Here is a 14,927-nt window from a genome sequence, read left to right on the forward strand (position 1 = left end):
ACCCGCCTTCTAATGAGAGCGCAAAATCTGTCTTGCAAGAACCACCCATCGACTAATCTAACATACCGCAACCTTCCCCGTGTTTCTTCACTGGTCCGATCCAGAAGAACACAGTTTTCCGGCCACTGCTACAGAGCTGACAGTGAGGTTATATCTTCCCTTCTTCTCTGGAGTCCTGCCTCAAAGCAGACCAGAGGTAGAAAACTGTCGTTCCCTGATGTCATCGCTCGGGACACATGCATCAGTAAGCAGGAACTGGGGATGGCAATGAAGGACCGGAAAGTCTGGCGTGGCATTGTGAAATCCATGAGTGTACCAAATGCCTTCTTTAAAGTCGGACTGAATTTGCATCTCGACAAAAGCTAATTCATCTTGGTGTACAATGGAGGACAATGTCACGATAAATTGAAAATCTCTGTGATACGATTATTATTAGTGGGAGCAGTTTTTTATCGCGATAAAACGATAATAGTGGATATCGTCCCAATCCCTAGTGTGTTCCTACCGCTACTAGATTAATCCAGGACCGGTGTCAACTACTAGATTAATCCAGTTTATCATACAAACTACTTCAGATGGTAAATTGCAGCATGTGCTACATGTGCTACTTTTGTCATGGAACTTTCTTTTTCTTTTCTCCAATATGTTGAGTTTTTAAATGTCTGTATTTGACTGGAAGACATTTTGCACTGTCATATCGATTAGCAAATGTTTTTGATACAAAGTAATGACATCAAGTTACTGTACACCACGTATGATTTTTTTAATTGTGTTTCTGAGGCTTGTTGCTTATTGTCTGTAAATGCCTGTAAAAAAAATACTAGCCTTATACAATAATTGATGTTCTTTTTGTCATATAATAAAGAACTAAATAACCCCATTTTCACCCAGGTTGTGGTCTAATTCTAATAATCTGGATTCAAAATACAGTAAATATCAGTGGTGTAAACTTTACAGCACCTCAAAGTCCCTTTAAACAAAGTTCCAGACGTCCCAAAACAAACTGGTCAGGCTACTACTTGGCCTCACTCCCTGAACCCACCTCACCCCTGTCCATTTTGACCGTGTACGGTATATAGGCCTACTGTGCGACCCCTTTAACTTGAGATTTACAATGCTAGCACTTTTGAATCTCTGATGGAGTATATTTATAGTACATTGTGGGTTGTATATTCAGATATATTCAGGGCCATTCGTCATTAGAATAGGGTTTTCAATGTTGAAACTGTTTTGTTGTTTTTGCATGGCATCCCCTCAAAGACCACTGGGGGTCCCCATAGTCCACGTTTTCTTTTTTAGAACAAGTGGCGTCCGTTGTACTGTAGTTGCTAGGTAACTGGCGTCGCACTAGTAGTAGTAGCAGTCGCACATTAAATACGTCACGTACGTTTGTGTTGGAGGCGGTGGACGGTTGGAACTTTCGGAAGCAACAAACAAAGTAAACGAACGGTAAAACAAAACAACCTTCGAAGTCTGTTACAGACAACTTTAAAGTTAGCTTCATGTGCCGCCGAGTCCACTCTTTATCAGCAACAGTAGGCTTACAATACATTTAATATGATGGCATTAATACGATAACTAGAAAGATAAGTAGCTGCGACGAGCTTTCAAGCAGCAGTGAAATAAATCCATATTAAACGATTAATCCAGACGTGGTGGACAGTGGTGGTGGTGACGGTGAGGCTTGTTGTTTTGTTGCGATGATGATGAACCGGAGAGGCGTCACGAAGAGAACCGGCAGCGGGGCCAGCAGCACCAGCGCCCCGGGCGGGCGGAGCGTTGCCCCGGGCGGGCGGAGCGGCGCCGCCACCCCGGTGGACTGTCGTCGGCCTGGAAGTGGAACCCTGGTGTTGGCCGAGAGGAACCAGGCTGTGGCCGCCGTGGGAGCCTGGGTGGAGGACGGACACGAGCTTCAGCAACACCCCTTTGTGAGTGCCGTCACTGCCGTGCATTGAGCTGTGGTTCCCGAACCTTTTCATGTCAAGGACCCCCAAACTGACACCAATTAGCCCGCGGACCCCCATTTGAAGAGACATGCCAGGGACCTCCATAAGAGTTTGACATGCATTATTTGTCTGTTGACAATGCATTCAGTTAGACATGCATTATTAGTTACCCAGTGGTTCCCACTTGGGGACAGTAGAGTAAATTAGAGAGAGTAAATTATTATAACACCTGCAAATAATTGTTATTGTTATATGTTCTGGTACTTTGGATACCATATGGGACCTCTCCCTCCGCTCATACTGTCTGAGCGTAGGGAGAGGTCCCATATGGGGCTACTATGCCGTGGTACCACATCAATACAGCTACGTTTTGCGTGCAAAATGTCATCAAATGGTGGTCCGTGTGGCTCAAATGCTGAATAAATAATTATCCTTGACATGGAAAAAGGTTGAAAACCACTGCTCCGCCTCAACACCACGACAGCTCCATATGCATTGATGTTTAGTTAGTTAGCTTACAATAATTCAAATATAGCCGCCCTACAACACACAACACAAAATCCCTTGACTCATACAACAGGAGCTTGCCTTTCTGTTGCTCAGACAGCAACGCTACAGCAACGCTACTATCAGCATGTACACAAAGTTCCTCTTTCAGTGCACTGCCCACAAAGAGTGAGCTCAGATCAGTGAAGAAGTCAATGTGTGTTGTTCCTTTTTCATGCCAGTCTTACAAGCAGGCCTACAGGTGGCATGCGACTCCACCTCCCCATTTCCAGAGCCTTTACATATAGACAGAGTTACGCAAACTGCGTTCACTTCATGGGGCTTCAGTCCAATGGCGGCTCTCCAGCCTCTCCTACATAGACTTATATTGAGAATGGGGACAACCAAGAGTGCTCCAGACCAGAGATTTAGTCGACTAAAACTAGACTAACACTAAAAACATTCCAGGTGACTAGTAAAATGCGACTGAAACTAAATGAATGAACTATTGACCAGACTAATATGACTAAAACTTAAAACGCAACACTGATCGCCAGGTCCTAGCGTTGCTGACGGAGGAGCAGCAGTTGGAAGTGAGAAGGCAGAGGGAGCAGAGGCTGCTGCAGTTCCAACAGGACGTCCTCCGACGGGTCCAGCAAGCCCAAGACCTCAGGAGGAGGAGGAGACGCCAGCTGCTGCAGAACACAGCACCCCAGCAGGGTGCCCAGCAGCGTCACTCCCCTGCCAAGCAGCAGGGGGCGCTGTACGCTGATGAAGAGCACAGGACAGCAGAGCAGCACTCCTCCCGGCAGGTCAGATTCTGACTCAAAATATGATATTTGATTGAGACAGCATCATGTAGTGTGTTTATTGTTTTAGCACACACACACACACACACACACACACACACAGTCACACACACACACACACACACACACACACACACACACACACACACACACACACACACACACACAGAGTTAGTCCATGTAGACCTGAGCTCGATTCTACAAATGTTTTCTAAATCATGACAGTTTTCTGAAACAACCTGTGTACCTCCTGACTGTATCAGTGGTTCTCAAACTATTACATGCTAAGGACCCCCAGAATGATCTGTATTTGGCTGCGTGTGGACACCCCCCATCTGAAAATATATTGTTCCAGCTTGCGGATGAAATATGTTCGCGTTGGTGTCGAAGTGTCCTTGAGCAAGACTCTGAACCCCTAGTTGCTCTCGGTGAGAAGGTTGGTGCCTTGCAGGGTTTTCTCCGCCATCGTTGTGTGAATGTGTGTGTCATTTTAGATGGATGTTTTACATTAGAACAGGTAGTTTATTTTCTCCACATTTTATGAATATAAATGATAAATGGTGCATTTATATAGCGCCTTTATCCAATACACCGATGGCGGCGGAAACCATGCAAGGCACCAACCAGCACATCAGGAGCAATTAGGGGTTCAGAGTCTTGCTCAAGGACCCTTCGACAGTAACTCTGGGGGAGCACCGGGTTGGAACTGGCAACCTTGCAGTTACCATCCAGGCCAATCTACCCCTGAGACACCGCCCACCGCCGCTCATTTTTCTGAAGGTTTTTAAGACCGGCCTCGGGCCTACATGGGTAGTTAAGTGGTCCAAAATGGGTAGTTAAGTGGTCAACACTCACAGATTTCAGACACTGCAGCTCTTAACGTGCAGGAACTAACAATGTTACACACATTTGTCCCTGTATGAGGAGTTAAAGGTTATGAGGGTGATTCATAGTGACGGTTGTGTTTTGTCCTCCTCTCTTCTCCAGCCCAGTCAGGCCATGAGCCATGTGAGACGCAGACTGGCCAAATGTCAGATCCTCACAGACGGCGAAGTGATGTCGGAGCTCCCTGGAGGCGTGTGGCACGTCTCTCCAACCAGAGATGTGAGTGGCTGACTTTAGGGATGGGTCCCATTCATTGTCTGTTGCAAAGGCTATATTGTCATCCAAACCCTGCCCACATAGTAACTACGTTTTAGACGGAGGATACCATTTATTGTGTTAGCTAAGGCCTATACTGCAGCAGGTGACCTGAATGCTATATGGTGCAATGTTGAGTACAGGCCTACCAAAGTGTATCTGCATTATTGGAATTGATGGTAACGGTACATCTGTTATCACATATATGTGCATGGATAACAGAATACATATTTTCCCCCCCACGATTGATGCTTCTTTATGGTTTTAAAGAATAGCAGATGTACAAGCTCGCAGAGAGCGGCCACGTCTAAAATCTAAAATGACACGGAAAAAGACAAAAAAAGAAGGCAACATTTTTATTTATAACGGCAACATTTTTATAACGGAAAAAATAAAAGAAACACCTAAAATGTCGCTATCCTCAAAGTGTGTGTGTGTGTGTGTGTCTCGACGAAACCCGTGGTTTCTATAATTGTTCTCTATTGCTGAGTCAGACTTTAATATAAAACATTTTTCCACTGTTCCCAAACAGAAGCCTATTTCTAAAACGCTACGAGCAGAAGTGGAAACAAACGAGGAAGAGGAAGAACTGGACAGCGAGGCAGAGGACGAAGATGTCCCCGGCTTGCCCGGTGGACACGAGTGTCCTCTGGATGTCCCCTTGCCCCCCGGGGGACACGAGTGTCCTCTGGATGTCCCCTTGCCCCCCGGGGGACACGAGTGTCCTCTGGATGTCCCCTTGCCCGGGGGACACGAGTGTCCTCTGGTCCGGCAGAGTGTTTACGTCTACGCCGGAGGAAGGAAGAGTGTGACCTTTGACACGGACCCGGTCAGTGTTCCGCCCATAGAGATGTAATTGTCCGGCAGAATCATGAAACCCCCTAGTTTGACATGTCACATGCTACATAAAGCTGTTAATGGTCACATATAAAAACATTGCTCAATGCTGACATCCGGTCAGTAAGTGGATTCATGATTGTACGTATACAGACTATTTTAGGCCAATAAAAAAAGACTATACCAAATTGCGCACTTTAAAGGACAACTTTCGTTTTTTTTCTCCAACCAAGGTTCATGTTTTAGGTTGTTATTAGAGGAAGTAAAAGATGAGTGTTATTTATCATTTTCATTTGCTGCTTTCTTTCGTTTATTATTCTTATTATTTACTATAGTCCTACTAGACCTCAAGAAATTACATCTGGCCACAAAAGATCACAGGATCTACTGAATGTGAAGGTAGCCACACTGTGGGCTGTATTTTGCGTGTCTTAAGTACCAGGTCTTATTCCCTAACTTGAGTAGTGATCAATGCTCTTTGGCCACTCAGAATAGCCAAATGGCATTGATCACGCCTCCAGGTCTTTAGTTTACTCAAGTTAGGGAATAAGACCTGGTACTTAAGACACGCAAAATACAGCCCTGTGTGTCATAGGCTCAAAATGTCAGTTTGACCACTCGCTCGATTTTTTGCAATTGTATCCACCGGGCTGACCATGCTGTTGAATGGCGTGCGTGTGTTCTATGTTTCAGGTGAATGATCATCACAGAACAGGTTCTGGTGATGCTTTGAGGTCCAGTACCATGAGGTCCAGTACCAGAGTCCCCGAGGTGCTGGGTGATGCTTTGAGGTCCAGTACCAGAGTCCCCGAGGTGCTGTGGCCTCTGGACGATCCACAGGACATCAAAAGACAGGTGACCGTTTTAAACATCCAACGTCTGCACGCAATATTACACAGGATAATCACTGGGGAGCAGGTCATTATTGAGGAATTAACCCATTTAGACCTGAGGACGATTCTACAAATGTCTTCTAAATCTTGACAGTTTTCTGAAAAAACCCATGTTTCTATGTCAGTCGTTCTCAAAAGTTTTCATGTGAAGGACCCCCAAGATTACATGAAATTGGCCGCCGACCCCCATCTGAAAATATGTTGTTCCAGGAACCCCCCCAGAAGCAAAGATTTGAGTTAAAAACGTTCGCTCTGAATTTGAAAGAATATATTCAAACATTTGGACCACATTTTCACGATTTTTCAAAAATAGCAGACAAGCTCCTTGTAGGTCATAGCGCGGCACCGAGTTGCTATTTTTCAATAGCTAAAGAATAACAATACATTTCGATGTCAGGCCTAAATGGGGTTAACCCATTCTGACCGGGAACCCGTTTTGGTGTTAGCATCATGTTATGCTTTAGCTATTGAAAAATAGCAGATCTACAAGCTCATAGCGCGCCACCGAGTGGCGCGATACGAGCTTGTAGGTCTGCTATTTTTGAAAAATCGAAGAACGACTGACAATTTTTAAAATCTGATCTCAGGTCAGAATGGGTTAATCAGACCAGTGTGTGTCCAGTGGAAACCTTGTATGAATCTGATCTCAGGTCAGAATGGGTTAACTCAGAGTCTCCCGTATCTCCTCTGCAGCAGCACCAGTCCTGCCTGGTGAGGCACCGCCGGCTCTACATGGACCTGGAGAGAGAGCAGGTGAAGGAGCGCCGACGACAACGCAAGCACCTGAAACGCATCGCAAGGTGACCTCAACCGCTTACTCTTAACTCATACACACGACTGTGGCTCAGGAGGTAGAGCAGGTCGTCCAATGATCCGTGGGTCGGCGGTTCGAATCCCGGCTCCTCCTCCTGTCCACATGTCGAAGTGTCCTTGGGCAATACACTGAACCCCAAAATGCTCCTGATGTGCTGGTTGGTACCTTGCATGGTTTCCTCCACCATCGGTGTATGAATGGGTGAATGTAATGCACAATCTATGTAAAGCGCCTTGGATAAAGGCGCTATATAAATGCACCATTTACCTTTTTCATAGCTAAAGGGCAGTAGCAATAGTTCTGCACAGGCTAACATAGATTTGTTCTATTTTTCTTTAGAAAGAGAGTTGTAAGATTTAAAAATAAAAATGTATCTTTTTTTTCCCCCAATGTTAAAAAAAACCCTGTTAAACACGTCTTTGCCCTGGATGGCTATTTGAGAAAAGAAGTCAAAAACGTATTTGGCCAAGAATTAGTTAGTCCATTCAAACTGGGAAAGCACCCGTGTCATTTTAGATTCTAGATAGATGTATATTTGGGCTTTCACTTCTAGTGATTTTTACTAGAGGCCTAGTAGACTAGTTGTTTAACTAGGCCTATATATTATGTTTAAAAAAGGTGGGGTTTTTTTGGTTAATATTTGTACATTTAAAAACTGTACTGTACATTGGTGACTAAAACTATAATCTACTTGATCTTGAGGGTTAGGGTTAAAATTTAAAATTTTAATGTTTTATCAACTAGTACCAACGAGGTCAACTAGTGGATTTACTAGTCAACTAGTTGAATAGTTGACTAGTTGCTTAAAGCCCTAATGTGTATATATAGCTTGTACAGCAGACATGATCATAGATCAATGTTCCCCGACCTGGGGCCATTCACTGGGGTGGCGTGAATCCATGCCTTGAGGAAATTGGTTTTCTTTTTTTATATTCTACATTTCATGACCTTTTGTTTATCTGTAGAATAATCGCTTCAGTCTCTCTCTCTCTCTCTCTCTCTCTCTCTCTCTCTCTCTCTCTCTCTCTCTCTCTCTCTCTCTCTCTCTCTCTCTCCTTAAAAAAAAACGGGTGTAAACACAACCCATTGTGCGCGACACCTCCAACCTATTCGTATGCGCGGCCGGCCACTCTCTGTCACGTTTAGCGCACTGAAAGAGGGCCATTATCATATGGATGGAATGAAAGCCTTGCATGCACGCCAGAGGTGACATGTTACTGATCCCCCCCATTGATCAGTAAAGGTTTCTGCCTGTGCATGTTATGTCGCGCGATGAATGAATTTCACATTATTAATTTGGTGATGCCTCACTCGTAGCTACAGGTTGAGGGGGGTCCTTACTTTTCACAATTGTCCTGAGATATACATGATTACATGATTTTTCTTCTCTAAAGTTTTATCCCACAATTTTTGTAAGGCATTTTTTTTTCACCCAGTGGCAATTGTCTAATCTAATGTAATCCTGGGCGCTACACTCCTTCCCTTCTGCCGGGTGCAGGTCTTTTTTCCGACAGCAGAAACCTCAATCCTAACCTAACCCTAACCGCAAGCACGGGAGCAGCGCATGTCGGACCATCGCTTTTTCGCATCACAGCGAATGTCCCCCCGCTGCGGATCGGATCGTTGCCCCGTTGGCTATAATGCTGTCGGAAAAAAGGCCGCCTCCCAAATCTGCCAACCTGGGGAGAGCAACGGACTGACCTCATGCTTCCCGGGGTCCAAGCCGCTTCTTTTTCACCTGACAGTTTCCCCTGGTTGGACGTAGCGCGTGGAAATAAATATGTGTACATTTTCAAACTGTGTACATTGGTGACTATAATCTACCTGATCTTGAGGCCTATAAAATCGTGGGGAAAAACAAAAAAATAACGTTTTTTTTTTTCTTCAACTAGTATCGACTAGTGGATTGACTAGTCGACTAGTTGCTTAATGCCCTACTACCTACCCTAGGGGACACGGGGAGAACATGCAAACTCCACACAGAAAAGCACGATTTATTTTTTGTCTAGTCATTTATGGCAATGTTATTCTGCTGGTACAACATGTTCCCCCTTCAAGGATCAAAGCGGAACACGAACAGCTGCGTCAGGAGGAGGAGAGGAGCCTGGACGACCGGGAGAGGCAGAGAGCAGCCCGGCTTCGGATGGAGGAGAGAGAGCTGCTCATCCTGCAGAGGCTACGGCAGGAGGAGGAGGAGAGGAGAGGGCAGAGGAGAGGGCAGCGGAGTGCCCGCACGGGGCAGGAGGAGGAGGAGGAGGAGGAGCAGCAGAGGAGAGAGCAGCGGAGTGCCCGCTCGGCCACCGAGAAGAGCAGCAAACCTCAAGACAAAGACAGAACCAGGTACGTTGAAGGAAGGTCGTTCAGGGGTTCCCAAACTTTTTCACATCAAACCCTCTTCCACCTTCCCACCCTCCTCCCTCTGTACCTGTTTGCAGGAAATCAAGTCCTGGTTCACCTCAAATTTCCTCAAACTCAACAGTGATAAAACCGAGGTAGTCCTCATTGGTTCCAAATCCACACTCACCAAGCAACCCAGTATCACTCTCACCATTGACAACTCCTCGGTTTCCCCCTCCCCTCAGGTTAAGAGTCTGGGTGTCGTCCTCGATAGCACACTCATTCCACATCAACACCACCATCCGGTCCGCCTACTTCCACCTCGGAAACATCAACCGCCTCCGCCCCTCACTCACTCCCCACAGTGCCGCAATCCTGGTTCACTCTCTTGTCACTTCCCGCCTGGACTACTGTAATTCCCTTCTCTTTGGTCTCCCCCACAAACTCCTCCATAAACTCCAACTAGTTCAGAACGCTGCTGCCCGTATCGTCACTACAGAACCCCTGTCATCAGTCACATCACCCCTGTTTTACACCAACTCCACTGGCTCCCCATCAAATACCGTATTAACTTCAAGATCCTTCTCCACACATTCAAGGCCATTCATAACCTCGCCCCCCCATACCTGTCTGACCTTGTCCCCGTCAACATCCCCACCCGGTCTCTCAGGTCTGCCTCCTCCCTCACCCTGAAAGTCCTCCCAGCCCGTCTGTCCACCAGGGGGCTCAAGAGCCTTAAGCCGCTCTGCCCCTCACCTCTGGAACCATCTTTCAAACTCACCTCAAAACCCACCTGTTTAGGCAGGCCTTTGACTCTGTGTGACCTCTGTGTCTTCTGCTGCAAGCTGTGCCCTAGTTTTGTTCTGCTTTTAACTGTGTTCTTGTACTGTTTTTAACCTGTACGGCGACCTTGAGTGCCCTGAAAGGTGCCTTATAAATAAAATGTATTATTATTATTATTACCGTATGTGACACATCTCATGATCAATAAAGACGATCCACTCGGCACACAATGGTTTCACACATATCCCTCCCCCCTCCTCCTCAGGTTTGTCGAGGCCTTCCGTGCTCGTCTGAAGGAGCGACTGCCCCAGGAGAAGCTGTTGGACCTCCCCCCTCTCTGCTGCTGTGGAGAGGCCTTCTGGGACTCCCACCCTGACACCTGTGCAAACAACTGTGTCTTCTACAACAACCCCAAAGGTACACCAGTGACTACACAACGGGTCAAGATTCAAGATTGCTTTATTTTTCGTCATTCTTTCGAACTGTAGCAGCAGAAAAAAAACGAAATTACGTTTTCCTAGTTAAAAAGACAACACGGGCTCATACAATAATAAATATATCAGTGCAAGACAATACTCTTGAGTATAAATAAGTCCTAAAAAAACTACAGGAATCCATAAAGAAGATAAATAGAATAAAAACATTTAAAACTGAACATAGATCATCAGTTCATGTCCTATCTAATGAACTGATGGTCGTTTCGAGGAAGCAATTTGATTGGTGGAAACCAGCCTTCTAGCCGTGGTTCAAACGAGCGCCACTCCACACCTGAATCAAATCAAAGAATTCAGCTGCTCTGTTCTCCCAGAGCGCAGCAAAGTCGCTGGCTAGGCTATAGCTAGTTTCTTGGGACATTTGTGGTCGTAGTGACTGCATCTGTCATTAAAAAAAAAACATGTTTTTTCAGCGATTTTCTTAGTTTTAAGGGTAACTGTTGTGTAATTTCTGTGAGGCAGAAACCTCTTATCTCCATGTTATAACTTTGTCTTGTGTGTATTCTCGTAAATGAATGCCCTACTTGATCACACTACAGCGTTACACAAAGCTAGCAGATCTACACAGGTTTGGAATGCTAGCACGAAGCGACACATTTTGAGCTTGTAGATCTACTACTTTTGCAAGTCTGAAAGGAGGTTTTGGGACATATTGGGTTTCCACCCCCGCGACGGAGACGATATTGTATGCCTGCTTTCTCAGTCGAGAGGGTTTCAAACAGTGTTTTTGTCGACTAATACTATGACGAAGAATGTTCGACAAACTACAAACTACATAAAAACGAATTAAAAACTAAGCTATGATGACTAAAACTATGACTAAATATACTGACAATTTCGTCAACAAATAAAAGTAGACTAAATGTTAGGAAGGGACTATAGTGGACAAGAGATCCAGTATAAGTAATTTTACACTTGAAAATAGCCGATCTTGTGACTTCCATTGGAAAAGCATTGGGCTGGCCATCAAACACAGGCAGAGCACAGAGCATTCGTTCTTTATGTGTGTATATGAAGCCTAATAACCACAGCAGGGAAAGGACAAGACAAATGAAAATGGGTTAACGTACAGTGCAGACGGTGTGCGGGTCTTTGTGCACTTTATGTGCATTTCTCTGAAGGCATCTGATCTGCCACTTGAATTAAGTCGACTTGATTGATTGACATCAAAAAGGGCCTGTCAGCTCAAACCCATAATGCAATAATAATTTGTTTTCAAGAGTGTTGCTGCTCACAAAATGTCAGTAGAATTACAAATTAAATCCAAAACCCTTTCCTATTCCATTTCCCCCCCTCTATTTACCATTCCAAGTGCATTAAACTGTACGTAACGCCACCGCCGCTATTCCACATTTTTAAACTACAGTATTTTCAGCAATGGGATTCTAATTTTTTCAGTGGGTAGATCTTGTTGAGCTGGTCATTTTCAAAGTAGCTCTCAAGTCAAAAAAAGTATGGGCACTAGGGCTGCAACTAACGATTATTTTCATAATCGATTCATCTGCCGATTATGTAAACGATTAATCGGATTATGACACTTATTTAGCCATGTTTAGGCTGCTATTCAAATAAAAGACAAAAAATAATAATAATAGTTAAAGCAACTCATGGTGTCTTTAGGCTTATTCTGACTGCATACATTTGATTAAAGAATAGCTACACACGTGTCAGTCTAGTAGAAGGAACAGTACTCTTCTGAACTCAAATACATTAAAAATAAATATTGTTCTTGATATTATAATCGTTATGTGTCATATTTTGCTTTGCAGTCGCTACTGTGCAACTATCATCAGATTGTAAGGGAAGAGAGATGGCTCACTTCTTTTACTTTACTTACACTTAACCCTGGAAAAACTATGGTTAAGTGCATGGAAATCACCTATGATAAATTGCTAAAAATATAGTGATTAGTTGCCGATTAGACTAATTTAATAATCGATTCGATTACGATTAATCGATGAATCGTTGCAGCCCTAATGGGCACCCCTCCTGACGTAGGCGGTACCCTCTCCTCTTTCCACAGCCTATGTGAGGGCTCTGCAGTCTGCCGCGTTCAGCCTGGACCTGCTGGAAGGCAGCAACGGGGCTCCGCACTGGATGCCCACCCGCCACTAGAGGGCGTCCTTGCACAATGTTTCACCTCGGGGAAGTAAACACTGCAGGCATTGACTGAATACTTTATGAACAGTTTGCACAGGAAAGTAAGTACAGTTTCAATACAAGGTCCGGCCAAGAGGATTTGATAAGATCCCCCAAGAAAGCCTATATGGCTTGTTTCCATCGGGGTCCAAATGTACTCAATTCGTCGAATGTATTCAATTCATCGACACCTGCATTTCTGTTTACCAGATATATTTAGTTAATATTGGTTCAATAATAAATGCACCAACTCAGCATATGAGTAGCACTGGCTTGGGTGCGGAATGTCATGCGGCAAGTACTGGGAGCTGATAGTAGGTGTGGCGCTCCACCTTGGCACAAAAAAGTAATATCTATCATAAGAGATGTGGTTGTCTACACACACACCCTCCCCAAGATCAACAATAGGGCTTGGCAGTGAGAGAAAACAAAATAATAGACTAAATAAAAGATAATGACTAAATTGGGGATAATAAAATGGAAGGGAGACAAAAGGCAGTTTGAAGCTTGTAAATGACTGTAAATGGCATGTCGGGTGACTTGTTGACAAAGTGAGGCATAGACTGCGAGCCAGTTCAGACAGACTCGATATACTCCAGTAGTGGCTCATGGACATGTGATGTCACTGACTACACTAGCAGCTGACCAACGTGGCGGTCCGTTTGAGCTTTCTGCTGTGCTGTTCATTCCATTGTTGCTTCTCTTATATACTGGTGCGTGCGTGCGTGCGTGCATTACTGCTGGAATGTCTTTCTTCGCTCCCAATTCCACATGTAGGCTTGTGTGTTTTTGAGTGCAACAGATGCTGTATTACATCACATACTCTAATCAAAAAGTGAATATCAGTTGTCTGAAAACAAGGTCACAATTCACATTCATTGTCAGCTATTTCTGTGAATATTATCAGTCAGAAATACTCACAGCAATATTGACATTGTATGCTGGATATCTATTTTCTCTAGTAGTGTGCATAGCTCAAGAATATTTAGTTTTCAGCAACATTCAACTATTGTGGAAGTTCACCTCGGTAATTGACGTTCTCGTGAAAAAACTCAAATTTGACCATCCTGGCAATATGTTCTCAGGGCAGATGGTTTTCCCCAGGTTTTCACATTTTCAACCTCAAAGTTAATAAAGAACATATTATATTTCAAGCAATGCCTCGGTTTTCTATGCTGACCTATAATGTGATAAACATTTGAGATTGAGCTAGTAACTCCTGAATATGATCCTGTAATATCTGGTCTGGTCTTGGAATAGTTTTTGCTATGCAGAAGGTTTAAAACTTAAAACAATGTCTGTCTTCTGATGTGTTGAGTCAGTCAAATGCACTAAAACAAAAGCCAAAAGACTGATAACCTAAACTGTATCAATACCGGGTACAGTATATATATGCAAAAACATCATAAAAGGTTACAGAGATAAAAATAATAATGATTGTACAGCAACATGTAAGAATATGTACATTACACACGTAATGTGAATTTACAATGCTAAAACCAGTAAGACGTCTGAGGGCGAGAAGTGACCTCGAGGTCGCGTGCATTCAACCGCCTGGGTGACAGCAGACTGCTGGGCGAGCGCTGGCGTTTTGGCATGGGGGATCAACATATGGAATGAATTCTGTACTGGCCATATATGGAGCGTGTCTTGAGTATCCAGGGTTTGATGAGGTCAGATCAACATATGGATTGTCAGAACATGTTAGCACCATATATGGAGATCTAAGGGTGGCAGGGAGGGCAGTGTTGAGTGTACAGGGTTTGATTTGCGATTCCATAGTAAATGTGACTTGCGGTGGCAATAATATAATGCAACATAAATAAAGTATGCCTATAGGCTACAAATGGGTAACAGGTACACTCGCCCCTTTTCCACTACTCTACTTAGCTGTAAATAACAAACATAATTCATGTTTGTGATTATTTAAAAGGTATTATCATATTAATTCATCATTGTTAAGTTCACTCTGTATTATCCACAGGCATAATAGCATGATGATGTCATTACAAAACATGGGCTACATGGAAGAAATGTGATTAATAAAACTAAATTAACTGCTAGAAAGGTCCTAAATTAACTTAATTAAGCAGTCACCGTCTCTGTGACATGTTGTTCTTTCTAAATGTTAGAGTATAGAGATCGACTACTATGCAATCAAATAAATCTGTATACAAGAGAATTTCAGATTTCAGAGAGGGAAGGAAATAGTACTAAATTAACTGTTAACTACATTTTAAAATATATTG

At 44.0% G+C, this 14,927-nt stretch overlaps 1 protein-coding gene across 3 annotated transcripts; it reads left to right on the plus strand.

Annotated features, from left to right (window-relative positions):
- The first annotated feature begins 1,419 nt into the window (after positions 1-1,419).
- Positions 1,420-13,810, plus strand: ccdc15 (coiled-coil domain containing 15). Of its 3 annotated transcripts, none has more exons than XM_080781275.1 (10): positions 1,420-1,928; positions 2,990-3,244; positions 4,229-4,345; positions 4,914-5,210; positions 5,912-5,967; positions 6,010-6,073; positions 6,805-6,911; positions 8,984-9,265; positions 10,311-10,462; positions 12,563-13,810. In XM_080781275.1, exons 1-10 carry the CDS (start codon positions 1,701-1,703, stop codon positions 12,652-12,654), a joined length of 1,650 nt encoding a protein of 549 aa, XP_080637401.1. In that variant the 5' UTR covers positions 1,420-1,700; the 3' UTR covers positions 12,655-13,810. The 3 variants fall into 3 exon arrangements, with proteins under 3 accessions (XP_080637401.1, XP_080637402.1, XP_080637400.1); XM_080781276.1 differs by having other exon boundaries at positions 4,914-5,048; positions 5,124-5,210; positions 5,912-6,073; XM_080781274.1 differs by having other exon boundaries at positions 5,912-6,073.
- The last annotated feature ends 1,117 nt before the right edge of the window (positions 13,811-14,927 follow it).

Source organism: Protomyctophum bolini, assembly GCF_963924005.1.
Source record: "Protomyctophum bolini genome assembly, chromosome: 13".
Lineage (NCBI taxonomy): Eukaryota > Metazoa > Chordata > Actinopteri > Myctophiformes > Myctophidae > Protomyctophum > Protomyctophum bolini.